At 32.6% G+C, this 16,232-nt stretch overlaps 1 protein-coding gene across 1 annotated transcript; it reads right to left on the bottom strand.

Annotated features, from left to right (window-relative positions):
* Positions 1–832: 832 nt before the first annotated feature.
* LOC142231102 (uncharacterized) lies at positions 833–3,457 on the bottom strand. Its single transcript, XM_075301721.1, has one exon. The coding sequence runs from the start codon at positions 3,455–3,457 to the stop codon at positions 833–835; it is 2,625 nt and encodes an 874-aa protein (XP_075157836.1).
* Positions 3,458–16,232: the final 12,775 nt, after the last annotated feature.

Here is a 16,232-nt window from a genome sequence, read left to right as displayed (position 1 = left end):
AAAACCTAAAAAAATTGAAATTTTTATATGAAAACCTTCTTTTGCCCATATCTCCTTAAATATGCGTCCTAGAGCGAAAAGGACTTTAATTCGTGACCACCCTCAAACAATGTAGAAATCCACCCAAAACCTAAAAAAATTGAAATTTTTTATATGAAAAATTTCTTTTGCCCATATCTCCTTAAATATGCGCCCTAGAGCGAAAAGGACTTTAATTCGTGACCACCCCCAAAAAATTGAAAAATCCACCCAAAACCTAAAAAAATTGAAATTTTTATATGAAAAACTTCTTTTGCCCATATCTCCTTAAATATACGTCCTAGAGCGAAAAGGACTTTAATTCGTGACCACCCCCAAAAAATTGGAAAGTCCACCCAAAACCTAAAAAAATTGAAATTTTTTATATGAAAAATTTCTTTTGCCCATATCTCCTTAAATATGCGTCCTAGAGCGAAAAGGACTATAATTCGTGACCACCCCAAAAAATTGAAAAATCCACCCAAAACCTAAAAAAATTGAAGTTTTTATATGAAAAACTTCTTTTGCCCATATCTCCTTAAATATGCGTCCTAGAGCGAAAAGGAGTTTAATTCGTGACCACCCCCAAAAAATTGAAAAATCCGCCCAAAACCTAAAAAAAAAATTGAAATTTTTATATGGAAAACTTTTTTTTTTTTTTTTAATTCATTTTATTTCATATTTTAAATTTACAATATGTACATTTTGAGGTCTCAGCGCCTTAAGGCTTTAAAGAGACCAAACCATGGCAACTTTAGCTAATATTCAACGATTTCATAAAAAGAAATTCTATATAATTTACATAATATTTGGATTACAAAAGCATTGTCAAATTATCTAATAAATATGACTTTAGTTCATTTTTAAATGAAGATATAACACAAATGTTTTTTAATCTGCCTGGCAAGTTATTGTATTCAGTAGGGCCGGCAAATGATATTCTTTGCTTGGTTAAATCTATCCGACAACGTGCTACATTCAAATTACTGGATTGTCTAGTTACTCTCCCTGTTCTGGTAAAATTTTGATCAAATTGTAACGATCTTGTGTTTAATCTATGTACAGATTTGAACATATGTAACAATAACTGCTGCTTATATAAACCACGAATTGGCAATATATTTTTAGCATGATTCTTATATAAAAGTGTTGTTGGATAACGCAGTGGCAAATTGTAGACAACTTTTAAGGCTTTGTTCTGGGCGGACTGTAGCTCCTTTAAAGTTCTCGTTGAACGATGTGCATAAATTATAGGTAAATATGTCAAGTGGGAATGGATAAGTGAGTGGTATATCATCAGTTTTGTATCAGTAGTTAAAATATTTCTAAACTTATGCAAAATTCCAGTGGCTGATGATACTTTTGCCTTTACACTTTTTATGTGTTCATCCCAAAGAAGATTGCTACACAAATTCACTCCTAAATATTTGACCATCTTAGACTCTTGAATAGTTTCTCCATTAACTGGAACAGTCATCTCTCCAGTTTCTCTTACATTTGTGGTAAACCTAATGAACTTAGTTTTTGATGAGTTCAAAATAAGTTTATTTAATCGAGCATACTCCGACAATATTGATGCGTCGTATTGTATCTCCGTCTGCAATACTGTTTCATGTTTGTATTTGTAAAACAGACACAAGTCATCAGCAAACATTACTAACTTCCCATTAAAGTTTATATTTTTTAAATCATTTATATATATCTTGAAGAGTAGTGGTCCTAGTACACTTCCTTGCGGAACACCATAATTTACTGGCAATTTATTGCTCTTGGATTCGCCTACTTGTACATATTGAAATCGATTACTCAAATAATCTTTTAGAAGCTCCACTGTACGGCCAGATACTCCAATGTAACGTAGCTTTTCTAGCAATATGTCGTGCTGCACTAAGTCGAAAGCCTTTGAATAGTCGAAAAATACTCCAGCGACTCCTTTATATCCAGAGTCTAGTCCAGCACAAATATATTCTATAACATACACCAAAGCTGCATCCGTTCCAAACTGATTTTCATATAAAATATTATTCTCATTTAGAAACTGAGAAAACTGATTACATATGATTTTTTCAAAAATTTTGTCGATAATTGGCAACACTGCTACAGGCCGAAAATCTGTAACTCGTCTCGAACCCGGAACTTTAGGTATAGGAATAATTTTATGAATTTTCAGCACGTCAGGATATTTCCTATTTTCTATCATTTCATTGAAGATTTTTGCCAATATTTCACCAACCAATTCCTTTCTCATACAAATCATTCTCACTGTTATGTTGTCATAACCGGAACTTTTGTTCATGTTTAGAGCTTCGATAACATTTATTATATCCGATCCACAAATCTCAACTAAGTCCCATGAAGTAAACTGCTGTACTAATGTACCAAACATATTTATGTCATCATATTGGTAATGTTGAATGCCATTTTTTAGATCAAGAATCGATTTAACAAAATATTCATTTAAGGTTATTGCTTTCTCTACATCATCACTAATTGATCTTCCATTTTCATTAAAAAGTTCCAACGTTTGAGTTTTCTGTCTCCCCAACTCATTATTTAAAAACCGCCATGTTCGTCTTGCATCTGTTCCACAAAATCCAAAATTTTGCTGGTAGTAATCATTCATCAGTTTTTTATTACATAACTTGATTATTTTGCTTATTCTTTTCAGTTGCTCATTCAAACTATAATTAGTTCTTTTTCTTCTTCTCTTTTTTAATAAATTTTGCTTAAGACATATCAAGTTATATAACGCTTCATTTATCCAGGGGGCCATTTTCATTCTCATATTTATTCGCTTCGTGGATGTTTCGGTACTGCGACTTGCAGCAGTTGATAGTAACTGGACAAGTTTTTGACATAAATCAGGAGAAGGAGTCCGATTGAGTAATGAGGATAAAGTAGGATCTATAAGTTGACCAAATTTCGTATAATTTATTTTCTCTTGATATTCCGTAAGATACTCATTCTTATCCGAATGTAATGTCACATCACAAAAAACAAAATTATGGTCAGAGAGTGTGTTTTCAACACTGCAAACCAAAAATTTCGAAGGGTTGTTGCTGAAAACCCAGTCTATACATGTTCCACTGGATGGTCTAGTTATATTTTCATGACAAGAGTGCAAGTTATAATCGTACATCAGATTTTCCAACAAATTTAGTGACCGATTAGGTACCAACAAGTCAACATTAACATCACCAACAACCAAAATATTACTAGATCGAAATTCCTTCAAGGCCAACTCCAACTGTGCAATAAAATTACTGACAACACATCGTTGTGATCTATATATTGATAGTATCGTAATTTTCAAATTATTTAATTTGATCTCAGGTAATTCAATCGCAACAATATCCAAATTATTTTCGCTTTTATTTATAACAGTATTGTGTTTTAAAGTTGATTTGACGAAAATTGTTGTCCCACCGAAACCATCCATTCGCACACAGTGTACAGCTTTGTAGCCATCAATTTTGTATAGATTTACATATTGTCTACTGATCCAGGTTTCCTGAATAGCAATAACATCAGGCAGATTAATAAGTTGACTTATTTCATTTTTAAATTTATTAAATTTGTTTATCGAAGAAATACTTCTAACATTAATAGATAATACATGAAAATTTATCTGATTATTATTACAAATAAAAGTATTATATGAATTTACATTTTTAAAGTAATTAGAGATCATTAGTTATTGAGTAAATATTACCAATAAACATATAAATAAAAAAAAAAATATATATAATAATACAATATTTTAATGGTCATCTTGATCTACATCATTATCATCATCATCCTCGTCATCAATATCATAAACACCAGAACGACGGACATTAGTTTTGGTTATACCACCAGCATACTTTTTCAAGATTTCATCCACTCCCTCCAACGACCGTATTCTCATTTGTCTCGAATCTTCATTTTTCTTCGCAAAAACTCTACCACCGCTTGTATAGATAAATTTAAATCCAACAGATTTCAACGATTTCGCATACTTAAAAACGCTTAGTGTTTCTTTGGATAGAAAATCGTTGACATAGACCTTTTTCGTATCATCTAATTCACTCAATTTCTTTTTCTCTTTCATGAATGTCACCTTGCTTCTGTTGTTTACGAATTTGACCACAACAGATGATTGGTTGTTTCTTTGTTTAAGAAAATACGCCTTATCGATTTTATCTTCTGATATTTCTGCTCCAGACTTTTTTATAATATCCATAACAACATCAATTGGTTTAGCATTATTGTCTGTTTGAATACCATTTATTATACAATTATTCTCCACTCTAGCTTCACTTAAAAATGCAACAGTTGATGTTAGTTGTTTATTACTTTCTCTCAAGTTTCGGTTTTCTCTTTGTAAGTTTTTTATATCTTGAGTATTCTTTCTCACACCTTTTAAAATGTCATCATATTGAGATGACATAAACTTCATCGTCTCTTTCAGTTCTCTCATTTCTTTGAACATCATTTTAAATTCATAAACTTCTTTCGCATATATCTCCTTAAATATGCGTCCTAGAGCGAAAAGGACTTTAATTCGTGACCACCCCCAAAAAATTGAAAAATCCACCCAAAACCTAAAAAAATTGAAATTTTAAATGAAAAACTTCTTTTGCCCATATCTCCTTAAATATGCGTCCTAGAGCGAAAAGGACTTTAATTCGTGACCACCCCCAAAAAATTGAAAAATCCACCCAAAACCTAAAAAAATTGAAATTTTTATATGAAAAACTTCTTTTGCCCATATCTCCTAAACTAAGCGTCCTAGAGCGAAAAGGACTATAATTCGTGACCACCCCAAAAAATTGAAAAATCCACCCAAAACCTAAAAAAATTGAAGTTTTTATATGAAAAACTTCTTTTGCCCATATCTCCTTAAATATGCGTCCTAGAGCGAAAAGGACTATAATTCGTGACCACCCCAAAAAATTGAAAAATCCACCCAAAACCTAAAAAAATTGAAGTTTTTATATGAAAAACTTCTTTTGCCCATATCTCCTTAAATATGCGTCCTAGAGCGAAAAGGACTATAATTCGTGACCACCCCAAAAAATTGAAAAATCCACCCAAAACCTAAAAAAATTGAAGTTTTTATATGAAAAACTTCTTTTGCCCATATCTCCTTAAATATGCGTCCTAGAGCGAAAAGGACTTTAATTCGTGACCACCCTCAAACAATTGAAAAATCCACCCAAAACCTAAAAAAATTGAAGTTTTTATATGAAAAACTTCTTTTGCCCATATCTCCTTAAATATGCGTCCTAGAGCGAAAAGGACTATAATTCGTGACCACCCCAAAAAATTGAAAAATCCACCCAAAACCTAAAAAAATTGAAGTTTTTATATGAAAAACTTCTTTTGCCCATATCTCCTTAAATATGCGTCCTAGAGCGAAAAGGACTTTAATTCGTGACCACCCTCAAACAATTGAAAAATCCACCCAAAACCTAAAAAAAATTGAAATTTTTGTACGAAAAACTTCTTTCGCCCATATCTCCTTAAATATGCGTCCTAGAGCGAAAAGGACTTTAATTCGTGACCACCCTCAAAAAATTGAAAAATCCACCCAAAACCTAAAAAAATTTAAATTTTAAATGAAAAACTTCTTTTGCCCATATCTCCTTAAATATGCGTCCTAGAGCGAAAAGGACTTTAATTCGTGACCACCCCCAAAAAATTGAAAAATCCACCCAAAACCTAAAAAAATTGAAATTTTTATATGAAAAACTTCTTTTGCCCATATCTCCTAAACTAAGCGTCCTAGAGCGAAAAGGACTTTAATTCGTGACCACCCCAAAAAATTGAAAAATCCACCCAAAACCTAAAAAAATTGAAGTTTTTATATGAAAAACTTCTTTTGCCCATATCTCCTTAAATATGCGTCCTAGAGCGAAAAGGACTATAATTCGTGACCACCCCAAAAAATTGAAAAATCCACCCAAAACCTAAAAAAAATGAAGTTTTTATATGAAAAACTTCTTTTGCCCATATCTCCTTAAATATGCGTCCTAGAGCGAAAAGGACTTTAATTCGTGACCACCCTCAAACAATTGAAAAATCCACCCAAAACCTAAAAAAAAATGAAATTTTTATATGAAAAACTTCTTTTGCCCATATCTCCTTAAATATGCTTCCTAGAGCGAAAAGGACTTTAATTCGTGACCACCCCCAAAAAATTGAAAAATCCACCCAAAACCTAAAAAAATTGAATTTTTTATATGAAAAACTTCTTTTGCCCATATCTCCTAAACTAAGCGTCCTAGAGCCAAAAAGGACTATAATTCGTGACCACCCCAAAAAATTGAAAAATCCACCCAAAACCTAAAAAAATTGAAGTTTTTATATGAAAAACTTCTTTTGCCCATATCTCCTTAAATATGCGTCCTAGAGCGAAAAGGACTTTAATTCGTGACCACCCCCAAAAAATTGAAAAATCCACCCAAAACCTAAAAAAATTGAAATTTTTATATGGAAAACTTCTTTTGCCCATATCTCCTTAAATATGCGTCCTAGAGCGAAAAGGACTTTAATTCGTGACCACCCCCAAAAAATTGAAAAATCCACCCAAAACCTAAAAAAATTGAAATTTTTATACGAAAACCTTCTTTTGCCCATATCTCCTTAAATATGCGTCCTAGAGCGAAAAGGACTTTAATTCGTGACCACCCCCAAAAAATTGAAACATCCACCCAAAACCTAAAAAAATTGAAATTTTTTATATGAAAAACTTCTTTTGCCCATATCTCCTTAAATATGCGTCCTAGAGCGAAAAGGACTTTAATTCGTGACCACCCTCAAACAATTGAAAAATCCACCCAAAACCTAAAAAAATTGAAATTTTTTATATGAAAAATTTCTTTTGCCCATATCTCCTTAAATATGCGTCCTAGAGCGAAAAGGACTTTAATTCGTGACCACCCCCAAAAAATTGAAAAATCCACCCAAAACCTAAAAAAATGAAATTTTTATATGAAAACTTCTTTTGCCCATATCTCCTTAAATATGCGTCCTAGAGCGAGAAGGACTTTAATTCGTGACCACCCCCAAAAAAATTGAAAAATCCACCCAAAACCTAAAAAAATTGAAATTTTTATATGAAAACCTTCTTTTGCCCATATCTCCTTAAATATGCGTCCTAGAGCGAAAAGGACTTTAATTCGTGACCACCCTCAAACAATGTAGAAATCCACCCAAAACCTAAAAAAATTTAAATTTTTTATATGAAAAATTTCTTTTGCCCATATCTCCTTAAATATGCGTCCTAGAGCGAAAAGGACTTTAATTCGTGACCACCCCCAAAAAATTGAAAAATCCACCCAAAACCTAAAAAAATTGAAATTTTTATATGAAAAAGTTCTTTTGCCCATATCTCCTTAAATATGCGTCCTAGAGCGAAAAGGACTTTAATTCGTGACCACCCACAAAAAATTGAAAAGTCCACACAAAACCTAAAAAAATTGAAATTTTTTATATGAAAAATTTCTTTTGCCCATATCTCCTTAAATATGCGTCCTAGAGCGAAAAGGACTATAATTCGTGACCACCCCAAAAAATTGAAAAATCCACCCAAAACCTAAAAAAATTGAAGTTTTTATATGAAAAACTTCTTTTACCCATATCTCCTTAAATATGCGTCCTAGAGCGAAAAGGACTTTAATTCGTGACCACCCCCAAAAAATTGAAAAATCCGCCCAAAACCTAAAAAAAAAATTGAAATTTTTATATGGAAAACTTCTTTCGCCCATATCTCCTTAAATATGCGTCCTAGAGCGAAAAGGACTTTAATTCGTGACCACCCCCAAAAAATTGAAAAATCCACCCAAAACCTAAAAAAATTGAAATTTTTATACGAAAACCTTCTTTTGCCCATATCTCCTTAAATATGCGTCCAAGAGCGAAAAGGACTTTAATTCGTGACCACCCCCAAAAAATTGAAAAATCCACCCAAAACCTAAAAAAATTGAAATTTTTATATGAAAAACTTCTTTTGCCCATATCTCCTAAACTAAGCGTCCTAGAGCGAAAAGGACTATAATTCGTGACCACCCCAAAAAATTGAAAAATCCACCCAAAACCTAAAAAAATTGAAGTTTTTATATGAAAAACTTCTTTTGCCCATATCTCCTTAAATATGCGTCCTAGAGCGAAAAGGACTTTAATTCGTGACCACCCCAAAAAATTGAAAAATCCACCCAAAACCTAAAAAAATTGAATTTTTTATATGAAAAACTTCTTTTGCCCATATCTTCTTAAATATGCGTCCTAGAGCGAAAAGGACTTTAATTCGTGACCACCCCAAAAAATTGAAAAATCCACCCAAAACCTAAAAAAATTGAAATTTTTAGACGAAAACCTTCTTTTGCCCATATCTCCTTAAATATGCGTCCTAGAGCGAAAAGGACTTTAATTCGTGACCACCCTCAAACAATTAAAAAATCCACCCAAAACCTAAAAAAAATTGAAATTTTTATACGAAAAACTTCCTTTGCCCATATCTCCTTAAATATGCGTCCTAGAGCGAAAAGGACTTTAATTCGTGACCACCCCCAAAAAGTTGAAAAATCCACCCAAAACCTAAAAAAATTGAAATTTTTATATGAAAAACTTCTTTTGCCCATATCTCCTTAAATATGCGTCCTAGAGCGAAAAGGACTTTAATTCGTGACCGCCCTCAAACAATTGAAAAATCCACCCAAAACCTAAAAAAAATTGAAATTTTTATCTGAAAAACTTCTTTTGCCCATATCTCCTTAAATATGCGTCCTAGAGCGAAAAGGACTTTAATTCGTGACCACCCCCAAAAAATTGAAAAATCCACCCAAAACCTAAAAAAATTGAAATTTTTATATGAAAAACTTCTTTTGCCAATATCTCCTAAACTAAGAGTCCTAGAGCGAAAAGGACTATAATTCGTGAGCACCCCAAAAAATTGAAAAATCCACCCAAAACCTAAAAAAATTGAAATTTTTATATGAAAAACTTCTTTTGCCCATATCTCCTTAAATATGAGTCCTAGAGCGAAAAGGACTTTAATTCGCGACCACCCCCAAAAAATTGAAAAATCCACCCAAAACCTAAAAAACTTGAAATTTTTATATGAAAAACTTCTTTTGCCCATATCTCCTTAAATATGCGTCCTAGAGCGAAAAGGACTTTAATTCGTGACCACCCCCAAAAAATTGAAAAATCCACCCAAAACCTAAAAAAATTGAAATTTTTATATGAAAAACTTCTTTTGCCCATATCTCCTAAACTAAGCGTCCTAGAGCGAAAAGGACTATAATTCGTGACCACCCCAAAAAATTGAAAAATCCACCCAAAACCTAAAAAAATTGAAGTTTTTATATGAAAAACTTCTTTTGCCCATATCTCCTTAAATATGCGTCCTAGAGCGAAAAGGACTTTAATTCGTGACCACCCCCAAAAAATTGAAAAATCCACCCAAAATCTAAAAAAATTGAAATTTTTATATGAAAAACTTCTTTTGCCCATATCTCCTAAACTAAGCGTCCTAGAGCGAAAAGGACTATAATTCGTGACCACCCCAAAAAATTGAAAAATCCACCCAAAACCTAAAAAAATTGAAGTTTTTATATGAAAAACTTCTTTTGCCCATATCTCCTTAAATATGCGTCCTAGAGCGAAACGGACTTTAATTCGTGACCACCCCCAAAAAATTGAAAAATCCACCCAAAACCTAAAAAAATTTAAATTTTTATATGGAAAACTTCTTTTGCCCATATCTCCTTAAATATGCGTCCTAGAGCGAAAAGGACTTTAATTCATGACCACCCCCAAAAAATTTAAAAATCCACCCAAAACCTAAAAAAATTGAAATTTTTATATGAAAACCTTCTTTTGCCCATATCTCCTTAAATATGCGTCCTAGAGCGAAAAGGACTTTAATTCGTGACCACCCTCAAACAATTAAAAAATCCACCCAAAACCTAAAAAAAATTGAAATTTTATATGAAAAACTTCTTTTGCCCATATCTCCTTAAATATGCGTCCTAGAGCGAAAAGGACTATAATTCGTGACTACCCCAAAAAATTGGAAAATCCACCCAAAACCTAAAAAAATTGAAATTTTTTATATGAAAAACTTCTTTTGCCCATATCTCCTAAACTAAGCGTCCTAGAGCGAAAAGGACTTTAATTCGTGACCACCCCCAAAAAATTGAAAAATCCACCCAAAACCTAAAAAAATTGAAATTTTAAATGAAAAACTTCTTTTGCCCATATCTCCTTAAATATGCGTCCTAGAGCGAAAAGGACTTTAATTCGTGACCACCCCCAAAAAATTTTAAAAATCCACCCTAAACCTAAAAAAATTGAAATTTTTATATGAAAAACTTCTTTTGCCCATATCTCCTAAACTAAGCGTCCTAGAGCGAAAAGGACTTTAATTCGTGACCACCCCAAAAAATTGAAAAATCCACCCAAAACCTAAAAAAATTGAAGTTTTTATATGAAAAACTTCTTTTGCCCATATCTCCTTAAATATGCGTCCTAGAGCGAAAAGGACTATAATTCGTGACCACCCCAAAAAATTGAAAAATCCACCCAAAACCTAAAAAAATTGAAGTTTTTATATGAAAAACTTCTTTTGCCCATATCTCCTTAAATATGCGTCCTAGAGCGAAAAGGACTTTAATTCGTGACCACCCTCAAACAATTGAAAAATCCACCCAAAACCTAAAAAAAATTGAAATTTTTATATGAAAAACTTCTTTTGCCCATATCTCCTTAAATATGCGTCCTAGAGCGAAAAGGACTTTAATTCGTGACCACCCCCAAAAAATTGAAAAATCCACCCAAAACCTAAAAAAATTGAATTTTTTATATGAAAAACTTCTTTTGCCCATATCTCCTAAACTAAGCGTCCTAGAGCCAAAAAGGACTATAATTCGTGACCACCCCAAAAAATTGAAAAATCCACCCAAAACCTAAAAAAATTGAAGTTTTTATATGAAAAACTTCTTTTGCCCATATCTCCTTAAATATGCGTCCTAGAGCGAAAAGGACTTTAATTCGTGACCACCCCCAAAAAATTGAAAAATCCACCCAAAACCTAAAAAAATTGAAATTTTTATATGGAAAACTTCTTTTGCCCATATCTCCTTAAATATGCGTCCTAGAGCGAAAAGGACTTTAATTCGTGACCACCCCCAAAAAATTGAAAAATCCACCCAAAACCTAAAAAAATTGAAATTTTTATACGAAAACCTTCTTTTGCCCATATCTCCTTAAATATGCGTCCTAGAGCGAAAAGGACTTTAATTCGTGACCACCCCCAAAAAATTGAAAAATCCACCCAAAACCTAAAAAAATTGAAATTTTTTATATGAAAAACTTCTTTTGCCCATATCTCCTTAAATATGCGTCCTAGAGCGAAAAGGACTTTAAGTCGTGACCACCCTCAAACAATTGAAAAATCCACCCAAAACCTAAAAAAATTGAAATTTTTTATATGAAAAATTTCTTTTGCCCATATCTCCTTAAATATGCGTCCTAGAGCGAAAAGGACTTTAATTCGTGACCACCCCCAAAAAATTGAAAAATCCACCCAAAACCTTAAAAAATGAAATTTTTATATGAAAACTTCTTTTGCCCATATCTCCTTAAATATGCGTCCTAGAGCGAAAAGGACTTTAATTCGTGACCACCCTCAAACAATGTAGAAATCCACCCAAAACCTAAAAAAATTGAAATTTTTTATATGAAAAATTTCTTTTGCCCATATCTCCTTAAATATGCGTCCTAGAGCGAAAAGGACTATAATTCGTGACCACCCCAAAAAATTGAAAAATCCACCCAAAACCTAAAAAAATTGAAGTTTTTATATGAAAAACTTCTTTTGCCCATATCTCCTTAAATATGCGTCCTAGAGCGAAAAGGACTTTAATTCGTGACCACCCCCAAAAAATTGAAAAAACCGCCCAAAACCTAAAAAAAATTGAAATTTTTATATGGAAAACTTCTTTCGCCCATATCTCCTTAAATATGCGTCCTAGAGCGAAAAGGACTTTAATTCGTGACCACCCCCAAAAAATTGAAAAATCCACCCAAAACCTAAAAAAATTGAAATTTTTATACGAAAACCTTCTTTTGCCCATATCCAAGAGCGAAAAGGACTTTAATTCGTGACCACCCCCAAAAAATTGAAAAATCCACCCAAAACCTAAAAAAATTGAAATTTTTATATGAAAAACTTCTTTTGCCCATATCTCCTAAACTAAGCGTCCTAGAGTGAAAAGGACTATAATTCGTGACCACCCCAAAAAATTGAAAAATCCACCCAAAACCTAAAAAAATTGAAGTTTTTATATGAAAAACTTCTTTTGCCCATATCTCCTTAAATATGCGTCCTAGAGCGAAAAGGACTTTAATTCGTGACCACCCCAAAAAATTGAAAAATCCACCCAAAACCTAAAAAAATTGAATTTTTTATATGAAAAACTTCTTTTGCCCATATCTTCTTAAATATGCGTCCTAGAGCGAAAAGGACTTTAATTCGTGACCACCCCAAAAAATTGAAAAATCCACCCAAAACCTAAAAAAATTTAAATTTTTATATGAAAAACTTCTTTTGCCCATATCTCCTTAAATATGCGTCCTAGAGCGAAAAGGACTTTAATTCGTGACCACCCCCAAAAAATTGAAAAATCCACCCAAAACCTAAAAAAATTGAAATTTTTATATGAAAAACTTCTTTTGCCCATATCTCCTAAACTAAGCGTCCTAGAGCCAAAAAGGACTATAATTCGTGACCACCCCAAAAAATTGAAAAATCCACCCAAAACCTAAAAAAATTGAAGTTTTTATATGAAAAACTTCTTTTGCCCATATCTCCTTAAATATGCGTCCTAGAGCGAAAAGGACTTTAATTCGTGACCACCCCCAAAAAATTGAAAAATCCACCCAAAACCTAAAAAAATTGAAATTTTTATATGGAAAACTTCTTTTGCCCATATCTCCTTAAATATGCGTCCTAGAGCGAAAAGGACTTTAATTCGTGACCACCCCCAAAAAATTGAAAAATCCACCCAAAACCTAAAAAAATTGAAATTTTTAGACGAAAACCTTCTTTTGCCCATATCTCCTTAAATATGCGTCCTAGAGCGAAAAGGACTTTAATTCGTGACCACCCTCAAACAATTAAAAAATCCACCCAAAACCTAAAAAAAATTGAAATTTTTATACGAAAAACTTCCTTTGCCCATATCTCCTTAAATATGCGTCCTAGAGCGAAAAGGACTTTAATTCGTGACCACCCCCAAAAAGTTGAAAAATCCACCCAAAACCTAAAAAAATTGAAATTTTTATATGAAAAACTTCTTTTGCCCATATCTCCTTAAATATGCGTCCTAGAGCGAAAAGGACTTTAATTCGTGACCGCCCTCAAACAATTGAAAAATCCACCCAAAACCTAAAAAAAATTGAAATTTTTATATGAAAAACTTCTTTTGCCCATATCTCCTTAAATATGCGTCCTAGAGCGAAAAGGACTTTAATTCGTGACCACCCCCAAAAAATTGAAAAATCCACCCAAAACCTAAAAAAATTGAAATTTTTATATGAAAAACTTCTTTTGCCCATATCTCCTAAACTAAGCGTCCTAGAGCGAAAAGGACTTTAATTCGTGACCACCCCCAAAAAATTGAAAAATCCACCCAAAACCTAAAAAAATTGAAATTTTAAATGAAAAACTTCTTTTGCCCATATCTCCTTAAATATGCGTCCTAGAGCGAAAAGGACTTTAATTCGTGACCACCCCCAAAAAATTGAAAAATCCACCCAAAACCTAAAAAAAATGAAATTTTTATATGAAAAACTTCTTTTGCCCATATCTCCTAAACTAAGCGTCCTAGAGCGAAAAGGACTTTAATTCGTGACCACCCCAAAAAATTGAAAAATCCACCCAAAACATAAAAAAATTGAAGTTTTTATATGAAAAACTTCTTTTGCCCATATCTCCTTAAATATGCGTCCTAGAGCGAAAAGGACTTTAATTCGTGACCACCCCAAAAAATTGAAAAATCCACCCAAAACCTAAAAAAATTGAAGTTTTTATATGAAAAACTTCTTTTGCCCATATCTCCTTAAATATGCGTCCTAGAGCGAAAAGGACTTTAATTCGTGACCACCCTCAAACAATTGAAAAATCCACCCAAAACCTAAAAAAAATTGAAATTTTTATATGAAAAACTTCTTTTGCCCATATCTCCTTAAATATGCGTCCTAGAGCGAAAAGGACTTTAATTCGTGACCACCCCCAAAAAATTGAAAAATCCACCCAAAACCTAAAAAAATTGAATTTTTTATATGAAAAACTTCTTTTGCCCATATCTCCTAAACTAAGCGTCCTAGAGCCAAAAAGGACTATAATTCGTGACCACCCCAAAAAATTGAAAAATCCACCCAAAACCTAAAAAAATTGAAGTTTTTATATGAAAAACTTCTTTTGCCCATATCTCCTTAAATATGCGTCCTAGAGCGAAAAGGACTTTAATTCGTGACCACCCCCAAAAAATTGAAAAATCCACCCAAAACCTAAAAAAATTGAAATTTTTATATGGAAAACTTCTTTTGCCCATATCTCCTTAAATATGCGTCCTAGAGCGAAAAGGACTTTAATTCGTGACCACCCCCAAAAAATTGAAAAATCCACCCAAAACCTAAAAAAATTGAAATTTTTATACGAAAACCTTCTTTTGCCCATATCTCCTTAAATATGCGTCCTAGAGCGAAAAGGACTTTAATTCGTGACCACCCCCAAAAAATTGAAAAATCCACCCAAAACCTAAAAAAATTGAAATTTTTTATATGAAAAACTTCTTTTGCCCATATCTCCTTAAATATGCGTCCTAGAGCGAAAAGGACTTTAATTCGTGACCACCCTCAAACAATTGAAAAATCCACCCAAAACCTAAAAAAATTGAAATTTTTTATATGAAAAATTTCTTTTGCCCATATCTCCTTAAATATGCGTCCTAGAGCGAAAAGGACTTTAATTCGTGACCACCCCCAAAAAATTGAAAAATCCACCCAAAACCTAAAAAAATGAAATTTTTATATGAAAACTTCTTTTGCCCATATCTCCTTAAATATGCGTCCTAGAGCGAAAAGGACTTTAATTCGTGACCACCCCCAAAAAAATTGAAAAATCCACCCAAAACCTAAAAAAATTGAAATTTTTATATGAAAACCTTCTTTTGCCCATATCTCCTTAAATATGCGTCCTAGAGCGAAAAGGACTTTAATTCGTGACCACCCTCAAACAATGTAGAAATCCACCCAAAACCTAAAAAAATTGAAATTTTTTATATGAAAAATTTCTTTTGCCCATATCTCCTTAAATATGCGTCCTAGAGCGAAAAGGACTTTAATTCGTGACCACCCCCAAAAAATTGAAAAATCCACCCAAAACCTAAAAAAATTGAAATTTTTATATGAAAAAGTTCTTTTGCCCATATCTCCTTAAATATGCGTCCTAGAGCGAAAAGGACTTTAATTCGTGACCACCCACAAAAAATTGAAAAGTCCACCCAAAACCTAAAAAAATTTAAATTTTTTATATGAAAAATTTCTTTTGCCCATATCTCCTTAAATATGCGTCCTAGAGCGAAAAGGACTATAATTCGTGACCACCCCAAAAAATTGAAAAATCCACCCAAAACCTAAAAAAATTGAAGTTTTTATATGAAAAACTTCTTTTGCCCATATCTCCTTAAATATGCGTCCTAGAGCGAAAAGGACTTTAATTCGTGACCACCCCCAAAAAATTGAAAAATCCACCCAAAACCTAAAAAAATTGAAGTTTTTATATGAAAAACTTCTTTTGCCCATATCTCCTTAAATATGCGTCCTAGAGCGAAAAGGACTTTAATTCGTGACCACCCCCAAAAAATTGAAAAATCCACCCAAAACCTAAAAAAATTGAAATTTTGATACGAAAACCTTCTTTTGCCCATATCTCCTTAAATATGCGTCCAAGAGCGAAAAGGACTTTAATTCGTGACCACCCCCAAAAAATTGAAAAATCCACCCAAAACCTAAAAAAATTGAAATTTTTATATGAAAAACTTCTTTTGCCCATATCTCCTAAACTAAGCGTCCTAGAGCGAAAAGGACTATAATTCGTGACCACCCCCAAAAAGTTGAAAAATCCACCCAAAACCTAAAAAAATTGAAATTTTTATATGAAA

Source organism: Haematobia irritans, chromosome 3, assembly GCF_050003625.1.
Source record: "Haematobia irritans isolate KBUSLIRL chromosome 3, ASM5000362v1, whole genome shotgun sequence".
Classification (NCBI taxonomy): Eukaryota; Metazoa; Arthropoda; class Insecta; order Diptera; family Muscidae; genus Haematobia; species Haematobia irritans.
This window is presented reverse-complemented; position numbering and strand designations above follow the sequence as displayed.

Bases quoted from the DNA above. Each gene is read 5' to 3' on its own strand.
- LOC142231102 (XM_075301721.1), bottom strand. From the start codon at position 3,457: ATGGATGGTTTCGGTGGGACAACAATTTTCGTCAAATCAACTTTAAAA.